We start from the raw sequence: 18,279 nt of genomic DNA, 5'->3' as shown, positions 1-18,279 counted from the left end.
TTGTAAGAAAAAATAACTTGATCTGACATTATAACAAGTATGAAAATAGAGTGGGCCTTGATTTTTCATGTTAAAGTCTTATGGAAATTGAAAAGCTTTTTATAAATGAGTAACTGGAATAGTTGTCAATTATTCATTTGTAAACTGGACATTTTTATGCCTTGGGGAAAGCCCTAGAAATTGTCCAAATGTGTTTTTAGAATCTGTTGCATATTGTTACTGACTGGACTAAGATCTGTCTTTTTTTTTTTTTTTGCAACTTATGACAAGTTTACATATTTTGTATGACTCTTAATACTGAGTTCTGAACCAGGGAAGGGTTGACTCTTTATTTCAGGAATCTTTGTATATTTTGTGGTCCTTTCTAAAGAATAGCATGTGTGTAATTCAAACACACAAAAACAAACATTTCTTTTTGGTTAAAAAAAAGGCTTGATTAGCATCTTGTGACTTTTTACGTGTTGGATAATTTCCCATTCACCTGGACAAAAGCACAGCCCAACCAATAACTTCCCTCTTTATTGCTGGTATTTATTTGGCCGTTATGATAGCAATGATGGGTGGCTGAGGCTTGAAGATCGAAGAACCAAGAAGCTTTAGAAAATAGGAAGGTGACATTCTTCTTCCTAAGAAAAAAAAATACGTTTATCACATCATTAGAGCAACAGTAGTGGGCAGTCTCCTAAACTCTGAGAAACTCTTGGCTGGAGAAACTCTTGAACGGCAATGATGATGTCTTATTCAATAGATAATTTGTCTTATTAAAGAGTTGCAGTGCAGATAATCAAGAAATACTGCCAATAATAATATACAGAAAGAAAGAAAGCTGGCTTCTCTGGAAAATCATGGAGTATTGGGTACTGAGTTCCATTTTCATGGTAAACTGTAGATTTTCACCTTGAGGTAAATGCTGTTGTTCAAGAAGGTTATTAGGATGGTAATTAACCAACAACCCAGAGGACTCAGTTTAGAGTGCGGAGGGAGGTTGAGAATGATATCTTGTGGATTTTGTTTAGGATGGACCTAGAACATTCCTGCGTGATTGTGAACTGGGTAAATTGCTATCTGCTTTCATGTCTGCTCATTTGATTATGTTTCTATTTCATTATTGACATGATTTTTCCCCAGTTGTTTTATTGCCCATTAAAGATGTTTAGAGCACAAAGTCATGTTTTCAGTGAACAACTATCTGAGAGAAAATGCTATTTTTCCCCCCACTGTTTTCTCATCCATTGTCAAACTGACTGTTTACTGCCTCTAACTCTTCTCTGATATTATTAGCAAAAGGAAGAAGAGTCCTAAGTTTTTCTCTACTCATTATTATGCTTTATGGTTAGGGTATATATTTGGTTGTTTCTAATGCACTTTAGGTTTCCCACTTTAGTCCCCAGATCTAGTTGTATCTCTTTAGAGTTAGGCCAACCTTAGCCCCCCATGGGGGGTAGGCTATTAGGTCTTCCAATCCTCTTTATCATTATTACCATGGAAATAGACACTTCTTTCATTCATCTTAGATCTACTCTAGCACCCTTCTGATTTCCCAACCTCTTTTTTGAAGCCATATGATTTTTTTCTATCTCTCCAACAGATATGTGTTGTGTAGGCAGTATGATAAGTTATGGGGATACAGAAATGAATACAGTGCTCCCTTCAGAGGAAACCAGTCATCCTTTTTTTGGAAAAGGGAAGAAAAGAAGTTTGGAAGTGTTTGATGCTAACAAGGCTAAGAAAGGGGAAGCTGAGCACTTCTTTTTTTTTTTTTTTTCTGGAGCTGAGCACTTCTGAAGACAAAAAATGTAGTTTGGCTTTGGCCCCTCCGCCCCCTCCGTTTTGTTTTGACCAGGCTCTGTATTTAGTACTGAAATCAGTGGGACCACACTCTTTGAGAGAGGCTGAATTGGGGCTTGGCCTTCAAGAGCTTAGGCAGAACCCCTTGGCCTTACTGCCTGTTCCTGTCTAGAACCACACCCTTGGTGTCAGGCCAGAAGTGGATGAGCCTTGAGGCTAGGGAGGAGTGAGCCAACATGTTCAAGGCTGTATTTGTCTCCATGTCAGTGGCTGCTTGTGACAATAAAAATGACCAAACGAGCCTGTTTTTTATATTCCTTTTGGCAGGGATTGTGTATCGTGTTGTTTTTGCAGAAAACACATTTTTATTTATTTATTTATTTTTTGGTGGCCAACTTTGAAGACTTGAGAAATTGAGTCTTGGGTCAGAAACTGGAATAAGTTTTAAGGGTTGCTGTCACCGATATTTTTTGTAGGTTTTGCTGGTGATACACAATTCAAGGTTCTACAAAATTTAGGAATGAAACTTAATTGGTCAAGAAGAAAAAGATAATGAATTCTCAGAGTTTAGAAAACAATCCCCTCTCTGCAACCTAATTGTCCAAACAACCTGGGCCGGCTGAAATGAGTCTCAATTTACTTTTTAATATTAGTGATAGGCCATAATGGGAGCAACCAGAATTTAGCCACATCCCTTTGTATAAAAAAATTACTTTGTGCGGGTTATCTAGCCTTGCCCACCTCCTCTTGCCAGCATTCTCATTTAGCGGTGGGTGTCTGGGAAGCTGCCAGTGAATGCTGTTGAGTTGGGGCTGTTTAGGCAGCAATTTTGTTATAACTGGGGAAAGGAAAATGGAATTTGGAAAAAGCAGTCCTGAGGGCCTGAGTCCTTCACTCCTTTCTGGTTTTTGTTTTTGTGTTTTTCACGCAAGATGCAATGTTAGCTGTCTGGTTGTCACCTCTGAGAACTTGAAAAGGAAAAGATCTCATTGTAGGAAGGAGGGGTGTCTGTCTAAGCCTCTAAGTTCAGGTGCTCGGTGAGTGGTGTGACGGTACTACAGAGATCTTCTAGGCTGGGCTGGTCTCCTTTCCCTTCAAGCAGTGCTGAAGACTTCCTTTTTAATTTTTCGAATGCCACTTTGTGTGTTCTAACCTACCTTCTTGGCTTTGGTTAAATCCGTGTATTTTTATTGTTCTTGAGAGGTACTAATCTTCACCCCTGAGTTGGGTTTGAACCCATTTGGATCCATCCATTACCTTCTTTTTTCATTCCTTCCCTCTTTTCCTTCATCTCTCCTTCTGTCTCTGAAGTCTTGGTACTCGTTTCTTATAAAAGTTTAACCCCAACCATTTGTAATGCAAATGTATTTAATCTAATAGTTAGATGTTGTGACAGGGTCCCTGCAAGATTATTTCTGGTTTCTTTTTCTGTCAAAAGAACCCCCACCCTGAAAGTATATTTTATTATTGAAATCATGGAACGAATTGATTTATTGATTTGGAATGGGCACACCCTTGGTTTGGAATGGGCCTGGAATTAAAAAAAACAAACAAGAAATGTCTTCTGGCCAGGTTGGGACAAGTTATATGGTAGCTTTGAGGGTCCCCAGAACTCTGCATCTAATCAAGATAAGAAGCATAGAACAGCTGAAAGGAATCACATGCATTCTCAGGCACATGTGGCAAACAAGGCCCAGCTTTTTTGGGGGTGGGACATCATAGGATCCCTCAAGATTCTGATAATGAGCCTAGAAAGACCTGATTAACTTTGGTTGTGAAGCTGGAAGCATGCCATCTTAACCTGTGTGAAAGTTCACAGTAAGTAAAAAGAGACAGAGGAAGGAAAACTTGTAGGACAGTCCCTGCTTTGTTTTCAGAAATCATTGTCACCAACTAGAAGTAGAGGGGAGAGATTTTTATTTAAGCAAAAAAATCCACGGCTCTCAAAGTTTCTATTCTTACTTGGAAAGTGCAGAAAGCTGTGTTTAAAACACTTGATAGATTTCCGTCTTTGTACCCCCCACCCCTCTCCCCACCCCCACCAAGCTTATTTTTCCTAGGACAGTCTTGTATACATAGCATTGCACTGTCTAAAAGAGAAGGATAAAAATATCCTGTGTATTAGTAGGAGGGATGGTAACACAGTAGGGTGGACTGCTAAAGAGAATTTGAAGTGAGTCATAAACAGGTTTTCGTTTTGTTTTTTTATCTTTATTTTTATTTTACAGGGATTGTCGTCTGTGAGGCGCCTAACAACAAATTAGATAAATTCACCGGAGTTCTCTCCTGGAAGGACAGCAAGCACTCCCTCAACAACGAGAATATAATCCTGAGGGGCTGCATCCTGAGAAACACCAGCTGGTGTTTTGGAATGGTTATTTTTGCAGGTACAGCTGACTGCCCCGTGTTGGTTACGGGGGAGCCCGTCCTGAGGTGTGCGTGGGCAGCCTGCACCTCTCCAGGTTGGATGAGGAAGGTGCTTTTGTTCCATACAAGGTGCTGCTTTGGGTTGGCTGCAGAGGGCACCCCCACTCCCCTGGGAGTAGTGGGGGGGGGGAGGGGGAGTGCCCTGTGTGAGGAACCACTGGCATCATGAACTCATTCTTAAGGGGTGCTTGGGCTTTAATTGCTCAGTGGGTGCTGGATACTGTTTAGTTTCTCTTTCTTTAACTTCATCTCAGTCATTCCCCTCATTGTATATATTAATCTACTTGCCTTTAAAGTGGGGGAAGAGTGTGAAAGAAGCACCCCCCCCCCCCGCCCCGCCCCGCTCCGCTGTTGTTTGTAGTTTGCAGAGGTCAAGCAGTCCTTTTGGAAGAGCTTTCTTGGAGATCCTGCAATCATTTCTGTTTATACTCTGTAGCTTCTTCTACTATTTGTCAGCAGGACAGTGGGGCCTGGAAAGACTGTGCATGATGGAGGTGTGGGCGTGGGAGACAGGCAGGCTGGGAGGGAAAGTGCCTCTTACTCTTCCTGCTGGCCACTTGTCCTGTCTTGACTTTATGTCTACAGGCCCAAGGTGGCATTCTCCTGTTAGGGAAGCTTACAGTAGCTCCATTACATAAAGCCACTCAAATTGTACTCATGGCTTCCATTGCCAGCCGTTGATTTTTAAAAATCCTGTTTATTATGACATCAAGTTAAGATGTGTTTTTGGGCCCGTTGACTATATGTGCAATCAAAATTGGAATGTTTTTCCTAACTGACTTTCCTCAACAACAACAAATGTTTATTAAAGACTCAAATGTGTTCCAAACCTAGAAAAGTCCTCCCGATTCCTCCTAAATACTCTCAGCTGTGGGTGTTAGCAAGGCTCTCGCTGCTTGGGGTATTGCCATTGTAAGGACTTGAGAAATCCCTAGAAGTATGGCAGTATATGGGCTTTTATCTGGGGACGAATCTGCTTTCATAATTCACTCATCAGATGCTTTAATTCGTTAGGGAAATAAACCTGTGAGCACATATGTTCTTACTTGCATCTTTCTTGCATTAAGAAAAAGAGCTAGGCTTATACATTACCCTCCCTTTATCTTCCCACATAATGAGGGGGAGACTTCTTGAAGGTCCTTTAGTGGGAAGGGCCCTTCTGGTTTGCTCCCCGTCATCATAGAAGTTGGGGGGCTTCCTCCTAGGAATGGGCTGCAGCCCAGCGTTTTGTTTGCATTTTTGTGAACTTGTTTGGAATGACTCATTCAGGACTATGGTTCAATTACAGCATGTTATGCTAGGACAGCTGTGTGAGCCACTCAGGGGCCAAGTTTTCCTTCATACGTTTCGCTCTGGGGAAATGTGCCTACACAGAAGGGGTGGTAAATTGGACAGGGCTCCCCCCAAGAAGTATAACAGAAAGCTCACAGAATTAAGATTGGACAGAGCTGGGTGCAGATTTGTTTACCAGCTGCAGGATGTTAAGCCTCAGTTACTTAAGCTTTAGTTTCTTCTGTGACATGGGGATAATGAGTACATTAGAGAGTCACTGTAAAGGCTCGGGGGGACAATGCAAAAGGCAGAGGATCCTTGACAAATGTGACTTTCCTTCCTTCCCTGCTTCTACCATCCAGCGTCAATTCCGAGCGCACTGCCTGCTCCATAGACTGAGGATTGGTTTAATATACTGCTCTTTGGATCTCGGCAGGTGGGAGTGGGGGAATAGCCTCTTCTTTTTGTGCTATAGATTGGATGTTCTTCATGAAGCAGATACTTGTAAAGCAGAGAATGCCTGCGTTGACTTTAGTCCGGGCATGAATGTTCATAGAAAGCTTAGCTAGAGTAGTGACAGGCAGAGGAATGGTTGGTTTGGTCAATGCCAGATTTGAACAGATGAGTGTCTCAGAACTCCCGAATCTGAAGACCTCTAATTTGGGGACCTAGTTCCCAGGTGAACACTTAGATCTTATGAAAGTTATCCAAAATTAATTATGAACTATTCTTTCTATAGTACTCTGGTTGTAACTATCACTAAGGATTGTGTAAGGAATATAGTTGACACAGACATCGTTCACTTTACAAATCTATAATTTCTGAGGCTCGAATATACATTAACAGCTAGGCCGTGCCTCCCTGGTAATAGCTTTTCTTTCACTCGAGAGAGGAGGAAGTCTTGTGTCTGAGTGGATGAGTCTAATTCATTTAAGGAATCCATGGCAGTCAGCACCATGTTGGTGCACAGCAGAGCTTTTTGCTGGATGTCTTCCATTTGCCCCTCCTAATATACTGTCACCTTCCCCCCTCCCCAACTTCTTTCTGCCTTGGGAGGCTGATTTGTATGGTTTACACTAATAGGTTTCCTTGAATTTTGGCTTCTAGTTAGGCTCTATCATTGGGGACCATGGGAAGAAAGGGAGAAAGAAGATTGAGGTAAGGTATTTATCCCCCCAGACTTCCACCCTGTTCACTTCAGGCTGGCTGGGTCCCTCAACCTAAAGTCAGCTTTCTTAAAGGTTGCAGACTCTGTACTGTCCTTTAGGGTCCAGTAATCACTCCCTTCTAGCTTAGATAGAGAACATCCTGATTGCTTCTAAGTCTTTGGTTACTGCACGAACCTTTTGCTTCCCCTACACCCCCACCCCCACTTTTGTGAAGAGTCCCTTTAGAAAAAAAATTTTTTTCTCCAGTTGTCCTTGTTCAATGCGTCATCTATTTCCTGTTTGGAATCTGAATGAGTCATAGTCTTAAATACACATTGATTGAATGAGTCAATGAATTAACGGAGTATTTCGTATGTTTTAAAACTAGTGGTGAAGAGCAAAGAGCTTCCGAGTTAGATATATCTGGGTTTGAATTCTGGTTCTGTTATTATTAAACAAGAAATCTCCGGCAAGTACTTAAATACTTTAAGCTTGTTTCATTATTAGTGAATTAAGGATAATAATACCTAATTAATTGGATTGTTTCAAGCATTAATTGAGATAATAGATGAAAAGCACATATGCACGTTACCTAAAACATAACAAGTACTTAATAAATTCATTAAACAGTTATTTATTGAGTGCCTACTATGTGGCAAGCACTATACTTCTTATTCATTTCTGATTAAGAATGTGAACAAAGACAAACACAGTCTATTCACTCGTGGTTTTGACTCTGGTAAGAGCAAGAGAACTTAATCTCAGATAATTGTTGTAATGAATATATAACCTCAAACGGAGATAAGTGCTCTGAAAAAAAAGAACATGGACTCACAAGAGTATATAATGGAGGAATATGAAGAGAAAGAGCAAGCTAGTTAAAAGTCACATAGTGGACAAAGGCCCTGTGGCAGGACTGAGAATGGTGAGGTAAAAAAAATTTAAGAAGGCCAGTGGGGAGTATGGAGAACATGGAGGATATGGATAGACATGCGACTGGAGATGTGGATAGGATCTGGACCATGTAAAACCTTGTGGTCTGTATCCAGAACTTTGGTCTTTATCTTTTAAGAACCCTGGGAAGCCACTGTTAAGTTTTTCAAACATATGTGTGTGTGTGTGTGTGTGTGTGTGTGTGTGTGTGAAATCTGAAAAACTCATTACTGCCCGTGGTATTTGTAAAGTTGGTAAATAGCAGGTCCTTGAAAGAGTATGTCATTGGGTTTGGGGAAGAGAAAAATATTCATTAAAGTTGGGAGTAGAGTGGATGCAGGGAGACAAAGTAACCAGGCTTTTACCATAGTCCAGTTGAGAGGTTGATGGTACTTTGGGCTAGGGGGGGAGTCATGGAGATAGACTAAACTCCTAGGCTTCTCTCAGCTTTCACAACTGGATGGATGGTGGTGCCATTCACTGACATAAGGAAGCCTGGGGGAGGATCACAAGCTGGGCTGGACCAGGGCTGCTTGAGGAGACTTAGAAGAATCCAGGTGAAGATGCCATAGAGGCAATTAAATGTATGGGTTTAGATCTCAGAGGAGCAGTCTAAGCTGGAGATTTACATTTGGTCTATAGACAGTAATTGGAGTTGTGGTCTTAAATGAGATTTCCCAGGGAAGGTGGATTCTGAAGAAGAGAAGATGGGCTACACATGAATGAGTGTGAAGGAATCCTGGTGTTTAGTGGCTGGGTAGAGAAGGGTGAGCATCGTGGAAGACAAAGAAGGAGTTAACAAAGAGGTAGGAGGAAAAGCAGGAGAACTTTGTAATACCGAAGCTAAAGGAAGAGTGTGTTTCAAAAGGGTGGAATAGTCAATGTGTCAGTGGCTGTTGATAGGTCAAAGAAGGCATACAGGGTATTGATGATAACACTGGATCTGAAACTAGGTTGAGTAATGATTAGGAGCTAAGGAAACAGGCTGCTGAGTACAGAAATTCTTTCAAGATCTGTGACTATGAGGGAAACAAGAGATGTGTGAATCAGCATCTATAGATATATTTAAACAAATGCTTAAAAACCCCTTAGGTGTATTCTCTGCTGCTCTGTGTGTGTATGTATGCCTAAGAAATAGAAATTTTTAGCACAAAACTGGGGTCTGTCAGTATCTCAGCTTTTACCAATCACAAGCTTTATTTGCTCTTTGTGATCTTTACTATACAAGAAATGCTTCCCACCCTCAGTGTCCATATGATTTTAATAAACAATTCTGAGAAAATGTGGGTGGGCTCCTTTACACAGCAGTAGTTGGGAATAGGACAGTGGGGTACAATTTCCAACTTCAGACTGAATTTTATGAGACCCCAGTCTTTGCTTCCATTTGTCTTTTAAGTAAATGAAAGTCTTCTAAGGATGTGCTCATTCTTCCCTTTTAGGTTGGCGTAAAACAATTTTTTAAAAGTTTTTATTATGTTATATTAGTAGGATGGCGTAAAATTTTATGTGTGCCTCTCCTTTAATTCTTTCAATTCCCCTCTCTCCTATATTAAATGGCTGCATGAATTGATGATAATAATGGGAAGATGATGTGGAGAAGAACACTAGAGGAATCAGATATAATAAAAGCTTAATTGCTTCCATTTCGCATCTTCCGTGTCCACACAGAATTTCCTTAGCAATATATTCTAATATTCTCTTTTGTTAATCATCTAGTTATCTATCTCTAAGGCAGTAATAATAATTCTTAGAATTACTTGAGCAAGGGACTTAGTAAATATGAGAGAATGTATTTTAAGCCAATTCTTGCCCTTACGAAAAAGTGTCTATTACATGCACAATGAGAAATACATAATAAAGGTTTAATTTACTTGCTGATGTATTGTTTGCATTTATTCTAGTTTCTCCATAAAGGCATCCCAGATGTTTTTGGGAAAAAGATCCAGAATTTGATTTCTGATTTTAACTTTCCATTTTTGTTCTCAGTGTTCTGAGTTGCATTTATTACTGCGTTCTTTCTAACATGCCAAATTATTCTTCACTGGGATTGACTCTGTTTCCTTTCACTCCTTCAACTATAAGCACATCCATACACAGCTTTTTGAAAAGTAGCATTTCTCAAACCTTTCAGCCACAGGTTCTGTCCGGATTTGTCCTCTTCTAAGGAGACCAATTCTCTTGCAGTCTCCAGGGTGGTTATTAAGCTACCAGTTGAGAATCGTACATAACTTAAAAATGGCCCCGTTCTTAATAAAAGTTAAATTATTTTGAAAAACATATTATTGTCCTTTCAGGAACATTTGACATGATAAGAAATAATAATAATGATAATAATACATCATCAAATCATTTTAAAGTTGCTATTTAATTTTTTTTTTTTTTTTGGCAGGTCCTGACACTAAATTAATGCAGAACAGCGGTAAGACAAAGTTTAAGAGGACAAGCATTGATAGACTGATGAATACTCTAGTACTATGGGTAAGATACTATAACAAAATTAGGCAAAATCGCTAGTCATTGTTATCTTAATATATTTCTTATTTTTTGCTGGGAATTCTTTCAGAGACCTTTATTCTCCTTGTGGAATTTTTATTTGGGGATCTTGATCTGGGGCCCAGTTATATTGCCCTCTACTTTCTAGATTATGATTTCTCAACCATTGGTAGAGTTTCTCATGAGAGGTAAGATAATGCTTACGGAGGCTGTCACGGTCTTGCCAGTTCTCCATATTTCAAGTATTCGTTTTTTAAAAGAAAAGACAATTTGTAAGGTAGTTTGTTCCCTTTGTTGTCTTACCTTTGCTCACGTTCTCTTGACATAGTTCATGGTTGGAGCTGGCTTCATGGGTGTGTGACCTGTGTAATTATACGTGTTCCCCACTCAAAAGGGCCTCATACTTAGCTTACTGATCTGCTGTCGCCATGTAGAAAGTATCAGTAATTTTTGAACAAGGGGTCCTGTATTTTCATTTTGCACTGGGCTCCACAAATTGTGTCGCTGGTTCTGCTTTTGAATCTTCTAAGGCCCAGGTCGCAGTTTCTCCTCGTTCGTGAAAGCTTCTGAACCTCCTTAGCCTGGGGTTATGTCTTCCCTCTGAATTTTTGCTCTCTTCTGCATTTTTTGAAAAATGTTTTTTACCACCCATTTGCCAGAAACAGTTGAGTATTTCTTGCCTCGTACCCTTCTGTCAGTTAATCTTGTCCTTCCTCATGCTGTGCACCTGATTGTTATCTGACTTTTTGTGTAATACTGCTTTGCCTCCTTATGTCGGAATTAAGTTGGAGGACATTGACTTTAAATATGAGGGCAAGGACTTTGAACCAAGCCCACCTCCATCACAGACACACAAGCAATTTTAAAGAATTGGAGCTCAGTATATGTTTGCATAACTGATATGTGATAGTGGGACTCTGAATAAAGAAAGAAGGACGTGGACTCTTCTTGGGCACAAAATACTGGCCGGGCTCTGTGTGTGTGTGTGTGTGGGGGGGGGGGGGTTTTCTTGCTGTCAAGTTGCCTGTTAATTTTATTAGAGAAATCAGATGTCCATGTGTATTGTTAAACACTATAAAAAAGTACAAAGTTAAGTGTCAAGTAAGTAGTAATGCTTTGGGAGTTTAAAGGCATGATGATTAGGGAAGGCAACATGGAGAGGGTAGGGATGGGTAAGTTTAAATGGGTGAAGACAAGCGTGAGCATAATAGCAAGCAGCGGGCTCTGTGTTTCACATTTGGTGTCATCCTCTGAACTGGGCTTTGCTCCCACTACACCCATCCCCTTGGGACAGAGTCTCCAGGGCCAAGGGGACATGCTTAGCTTGTGTCCTGTCCTAGAATTCCCTATTTCAATGGCCTTGAGCCTATTTCTAGGGCTTGCATGGGGATTGTATATGTATCCACCACCGAGTAAAATTACTGATTGTGAAGGAGAGACTGTCCCAGCTTTTCATACTAGAAAATCAGATAATCCATTGGGAGGATTAGAAGTTGAGTCCATCCTAAGTTAGGGCATTTAATGCCAAGTAGCACCGATTTTAATGCTCTTAAAGTAATTCAGTTCAATTAAATTGTAGTATTAATCATTGAGAGAAAAGAGGATACTGTGATACAGGTATCAAATTGGTAGGATTTCAGGATTTCACAATTTTACTTTTTTCTAATACATGATTTTCTAAGGTACTTTAAATTAGGTTTTCCCATACTTTTTTCTACATAAATGTCTTCTTGTATGTATATTTTGTTCATGAATAGTAAAGAAGAAAGCAGTCCTAGGATGCCTGAATTTTCCTTCTTGGAGGAAAAAGGAAATAAGTTAAATACAGCCCTATTCCCTAGCCCATCTCCTCCCTTAATAGCATCTGGTCTTGGCTCCTGACACAGTATGACACTTGGCAGAGCAAAGTCCCCAGAATCACTTGTTCGGCTCAGGTCTTACCTGTTCACTGACTTTGTGTCTTTCCTTTCCAAGGCTGGCATTTGGGCTCACAGGGAACTGATCTTGCTCCCCTTCTAGTTGCCATACCTCCAAAATGTGTGCTTTGCTAATCCTGATACTAATCTCAATGTAAGAGTTGGCTAACGGTTTTCGGGTTGCTTCCCACTATTTTTTAAATTTCAAAAGGAAAACATATATATCATGCAGTATTTTAATGAATCCTTCTTTTTCTTGTGGACCTTAAGTAAGGATTGTACGGCTAGATCTATAGCCAAGAGACTGGACTAGTCTCAGATTGTTCTTCATCACTGGTATTTTCTTCCTTTTGCTTTTATGCCTTCGGTGACGTATAATTTATCATTCAAAGAGGGCACTTTTGAAGGTGAAAGGAGGAAACACAATTAATATTACATCTGGACAACAGATATAAACTGGGGCTGACCAGGGCAAATCAGGACATATGACCTTCCTCACTTAAGCCATTTAAGTATATGCACTCATCACAAATCAAGGGCGTGAAGTTATTGGCTTTGTGAGCATGGATAAATCATATAATCTTTCTGTGCTTCTGTTTTCTTTTGTTCTGTTTTTGCCTAGTAACATGTAAATGATTGTCCCTATCTCAGACCATCAGTGGGAGAATGAAGTGAGAAAATGCATGTACAATACTTAGCCAAGTTCCAACATAAAAATATGAACGTTTTCTTGTAAGATTAATGATAATAAGAAGAGCTTTGCATGACCTGCTTTTCAAATGACAATTTCTTGGAGTTAGGAGTGTAACTGGATTGTGTCGATATGATGAGTTTTGGGTTCAAATTAACCTTAACCAGACTTCTCTTCTCATTTCAGATTTTTGGGTTTCTGGTATGCTTGGGAATTATTCTTGCAATAGGAAATTCCATCTGGGAGAATCAAGTTGGAGACCAATTCAGAACTTTCCTCTTTTGGAATGAAGGAAAGAAGAACTCTCTGTTCTCAGGATTCTTAACATTCTGGTCATATATTATTATTCTCAATACAGTTGTACCCATTTCATTATATGTGAGGTGAGATGAGAGTTTATACTTGAGATAAGTCACTTTGTCAAAAGACGTTGTTGTGCTCGATCATGTTCTGTAATCATTTTTGTTTTAAAATTATGACAGTGAGGCAGCTGTCTTGCTCTAACTGCTTACAGTCCACTACATCTGTTACAAATGAGGCAACTCAACTTCTTAATCTGCTTCACTTTTACATTTTCAAATTATAAATCCATTTTATTTTCTCCTTGATTTGATTTGGTTTCTTAGGAATGTTATTCTTTGGGATACATGGACTACAGTGTCTCATGCAACCTGATAGCTAGAATTGGGTTGATATTGGGTAAGAAATGGAAGACTATTTGGGGATATCTATTGTGATGATGATTCCCTGCTACTAGTCTGGCTCCCCATACCCAGATTTGGATTCACTTCCACCACTTAGTAGCTCCATGGGCAATTTATTCACCTTCCAGTGCCTCTGTTTCCTGATTTTAAAAGTAAAAAAATAATAGTATTTTACTTAATAGGATTGTCTAGAGAGTAAACAGACTATAAAGCTCTTAAAAGAATGTCTGATGCATTGTAAGAGCTTAATGAATGTTGATTTTTCCTATTCTTAGTAACTATAACATAAAGAAGTTGAAATATAGTTGGTTGTCCTTGTCCATTGTTAAATAAGTGTGGGTCGTAACTCCCACTGCAACGTGATCTGTCATTTTTAGATTTGGTCTCACAAATTAGAGCTAAAATGATCTCTTTTTCTCTGTCTCTCCATACACACATACATACGGACACACACAAATGTGCACGTGTGCCTTTATGTGCACATATGTATGTATATTTGTGTGTGTATTTGATAAGGCTTAGAAGTTGGCCCTAGAGTGTATACCTGAGGTATTTTTGATCCTAATCCTACCAAGACGTGTCAGACAATCTCAAAGGCACTGGAGCCAGGATGAGACTTGGTTGTTTGACGTTCCTCATCACCAGAACTTTAACAATACAAAAAAAAATTACCGGCTCTAAATCCCCACTAATGTTTACGAGCTTCTTTTTCTCTCTTTCCAAAATCCTAGCTATGATGAAGCAAGGGAAGTTCAATGCACAAAATCCACCCTTGTTTTGGATAGCAGTCAGGAAACTGAAATGTCAAGTTGTGGGAAATTGACTTGAAGTAGGGGCATGTGGCCACAGCACCACAAATTGCTCTGGGCCTTCTGGAGCTGTGGTCAGAGCAGGCTCTATTTAAACTGTATCCTATTGGCTCATCTTTGATTCTGAGGACCTCTCATGCTTGTATCCAATTATAAAGTCTGTAGTAAACCCTGCTCCTTGTCAGAAGAGCTATGGTCAGCTTTTATAGCTTTCCTTTTATGTCCTAAATGAACAATAAGGGCTCAGAGTGGCTTACCGTCTGCACATGTGCAGGTTCACGTGTCCTCACGAAGGAAGCCTATTCTGTGTATGCACTTTCTTTGAAGTGCATTGGCATTTTTCATTTAACGATTTGAAAGACTGGTGGTGTAGAGGTCAAGGCTAGATTCCCAGGTTAGCATTCCTTTTCCTTCTAATGTGTATCTTGCAGTAGTGAAAAGAAAACCTAAATCGAGTAGTCCAAACCCAGGTTCTGGTCTTGGCACGACCACAAGATAAGTTGCATGACCTTGAAGAAAGCACTTGGCTTCTCTGTGCCTTAGTTGGCCTATGAACTATGTGCTGCTCAGTAAAATGGGAGGATTAAAATAATTGATGTCCGAGTTCCTTTCTGCACCAAATAATACCACCTTACTCCAGATAACATTTTATATTTTATGTAAAGTGCTTTCATGTACTCTATCTTACTTACGTCTCCCAATGACCTTATAGTTATTGCCCAACTACTTTCAGAAATGAGATGATTTGCTCAGGCTCGTGGGGCTGATTAAGGATAAAACCAAGATCCAAACCCAAGTCTTCTGACACTTGGTACAGTGTTTTTCCTCTCTCCCTAAAGCAGTGTCTGGTTTATTACTCAGTGAAGACATCAAGAGAAGGAAAAAAGTTTAGAGTTCTGTACCTGTTGTAAGGCATAGTAATGATGAGGGTAAATGTAAGCTTTCCTCTCACCAAACAAGAGCAGTGATTCTGATCTAAACATGAGGGGAAGAGCATTCCAAGGAATTTCAGGTTGCTCTGTCCTAAAGACCGACACCTACAAAAAGAGAACCCCCAGATTTTTCTTTTTGGAGAGAAGGCCTTCTATAAAAGCTTCCTTTAGGCTTTCGAATAGGTACAAAGTATAAATTAGGACCATATGTCACTTGAGGATAAAAGTGTAGAATTTACTTGGAATGGTTAACAATTCCATGTGAACAGAGGATGTTGACGTTGGTAAGATATTTCTATGCTGTCAGTTTGTTTCTTATCCAGCTATGGTTTTTTAATACATCATCTTAAGAAATGCAGCCATGTACTCCCAAGGAATTAGATTTTGGGTGTTTTTTTCCAAAGCAATAGGAATTCATTTCGACTGTGCTTGTTTAGCCACAGAATGGCTGGAATCATAAGCCCTGTTCTTTGAGCATTCAGGCAGAAAACACTAAGCGCTTGATTATGTTAACTCTGAACATTTGTCTCCTTTTCTGTGCTATTATAAGACAGAGAGTTGAATGTTCCACTATGACTCTCTTAAATCCTCTTTCCCAAACAAAAAGGATACCCTTCCTCTCTACAGACTATTTGAAGATCTAAGAGTTCAAATTAATTTACAATACTTCATTTGGTTTGAAGGGTAGCACAGAAGGAAGGATCAAATGCTATTCCATTCATTTTGCTTCGAGTTTTCAGGGCGCTATCTCACTTCCAGATAGATGAAACCTTCAAACTGTTTGTACAGCTACCTGCACAATCCCATTCTTAAAGTCAGGTCTGCACTGGCTTTACCAAACGCCTGAGATCTCATCTTGGCTTGGTGCTTAATTATTTGTGTGACCCTGGGTTAGTCATTTCACTTCTAGGTTTTATTTATTTATTTGTTTGTTTTTAAGATTTCATTTATTTATTTGACAGAGAGACAGCCAGCAAGAGAGGGAACACAAGCAGGGGGAGTAGGAGAGGAAGAAGCAGGCTCCCAGCAGAGGAGCCTGATGCGGGGCTCGATCCCAGAACGCCAGGATCACGCCCTGAGCCAAAGGCAGACGCTTAACGACTGAGCCACCCAGGTGCCCCACCTTCTAGGTTTTAATGTCCTTACTGGTAAAATTAGGGAATAAAAGGTCAGGATTCATTCATTCAGCACTGATCGACTACTTATGACAGATCAAGCGCTGTGCTTGGTCCAGTGTATGTGCTAATATTTTTTGAGTGAATGGAATAAAGAAAACAAAGCTGAAATAGAAAAGTTAGCAAGGAATTTACAAGGAAGTGTGTGTGGGGGGAAGTGGGAGACACAGATGGGTAAACTATAAGAAAATACATAAACAAATACAGAATAGGACTTATTTATTTTTATATTGTAGGATTCTACAGAGTCATAGTGGATTTTTAGTTTAGGGGAAAAAATGTTACCATTTAAATAGTTCAAAAATGAACTGGTGCCGTACCATTTTTGGAGAGGGAAATATTAGGAGCATAGAATGTAATGCCTAGAAAGGATTTTGGTATCATCTTTTGTCTTCAAGGAGACAACTGTTCAGAGTTAGCATAATCAGGCCACTGTTAATGTTCTCACTTTACAGATGAGAAAACCAAGGCTTAATTCCCATTAAGATTAGAAATAAGCCATAGGTCCTTGCTATTGTCATTACTGTGTTACACTCTTCTGGGTGACCTTGTTAATGTAATAAGACATGTAGCCAAAATACCAATGAACAGAAGAAGACATGAACCTGAAATGGTAATAACCCTATTAGAAAGGAAGAGCATAGACAATGTGATTATAGACCTAGGAAATTCAAAACGATGATTCTGTGAGGCTCTTAGTAAGATAATTCAGTTAAATGTCTGATTTGTGCCATTATCACATTTTTTAATATTGGAAAAAGCTTTTAATGTTAAACAAACAAACCCTCTCCTTTAGGCCAACAATAATTTAAACAATGATCTCCTCAATGAAAAGATGCAATGTCCAGGAACACATCTATTAGGCTATAGTGTGGACTTGTGTGAAAAACAAAGCCAAACCAAAACTAAACTAAAACCCTTTACCAACAGAGGTACCTTTCAAAATTGAATTACTGGAAAGATTTATCCTTCTCCTTGAAGTTGCATTTATATATTAAAATATCAGTTCTTTTCCAATAATTAAAAGTTTAACATAGACTAAATACAAGTCTCAAATAAGTTTTATGAGAAAGCAGATACGTTGATTCTAAAGTTTGCTTAAACGAATACACTGATTCTATCAGGAAGAAGAGTGATTATAGCTAAGAATTTTTAAAGAGAGTAAGTGTTCTCTTATATCCTCCCAGGTATTGCCAAATTTTATAAAGCTGCAATAAGGAAAATAAGAGATGTATTAAGTGACATATTAAGGAATAAAACTGAAATCCCTAGAGTAGATTCTAGTGAGGAAAACAATGTATAGGTGGCATGCAAGCATCCCAACACGGTAAGGGAAAGGATTTCTTGTTCAATAAATGGTGATGAAAAACTTTGTAAAAATTGAAATTAGGGGTGCCTGGATAGCGCAGTCGTTAAGCGTCTGCCTTCAGCTCAGGGCGTGATCCTGGCATTCTGGGATGGAGCCCCACATCAGGCTCCTCGGCTGGGAGCCTGCTTCTTCCTCTCCCACTCCCCCTGCTTGTGTTCCCTCTCTCGCTGGCTGTCTCTCTGTCACATAAATAAATAAACTCTTTTAAAAAAATTGAAATTAACACTGCATATGTACATCATACTTATACAAATTCCAACTGTGATAAGGAATTAAATATGGAAAATTCAGTAAAGAACTAGGAGGAAAAATAAGGATGTCTGTATATATAATCTTGGCATAGGGAAAGCCTATCCAAGCAAAACTCCCCAAATAGAAGCTATAATCTATTGATAAATTTGATCAATTAAAAAGAAAACTTCTTCATGTCAAAAGTAGTGGAAACAAAATTAAAGGACAAATGATAAATTGGTAACATTTGTATGATGTGTACGTATATACATTATACATGGTAAGCGATTAATTTTTAGTTATCTAATTGCAGAAAGTTACAATGTTAACCTTTTTGGAAATTGTTTTAACCTTACATATGTCAGAGATTTTAAAAGTTCATACCTTTGGC

General features: G+C 39.3%; 1 protein-coding gene across 3 annotated transcripts in view; it reads left to right on the top strand.

Annotated features, from left to right (window-relative positions):
* Window positions 1-18,279, top strand: part of ATP8B4 (ATPase phospholipid transporting 8B4 (putative)) — a 226,417-nt gene that overhangs the window by 126,890 nt on the left and 81,248 nt on the right. For all 3 annotated transcript variants that reach the window (XM_026518454.4, XM_026518456.4, XM_044391066.3), the window contains exons 10-12: window positions 4,017-4,175; window positions 9,958-10,046; window positions 12,855-13,051. In XM_026518454.4, coding sequence (XP_026374239.2) covers window positions 4,017-4,175; window positions 9,958-10,046; window positions 12,855-13,051 — 445 coding nt within the window. The remainder of the gene's footprint in view (window positions 1-4,016; window positions 4,176-9,957; window positions 10,047-12,854; window positions 13,052-18,279) is intronic.

Source organism: Ursus arctos, unplaced genomic scaffold (genome assembly GCF_023065955.2).
Source record: "Ursus arctos isolate Adak ecotype North America unplaced genomic scaffold, UrsArc2.0 scaffold_36, whole genome shotgun sequence".
Lineage (NCBI taxonomy): Eukaryota > Metazoa > Chordata > Mammalia > Carnivora > Ursidae > Ursus > Ursus arctos.
The sequence above is the reverse complement of the archived record's forward strand: the minus strand, read 5'-3'. Positions and strand labels throughout refer to the sequence as shown.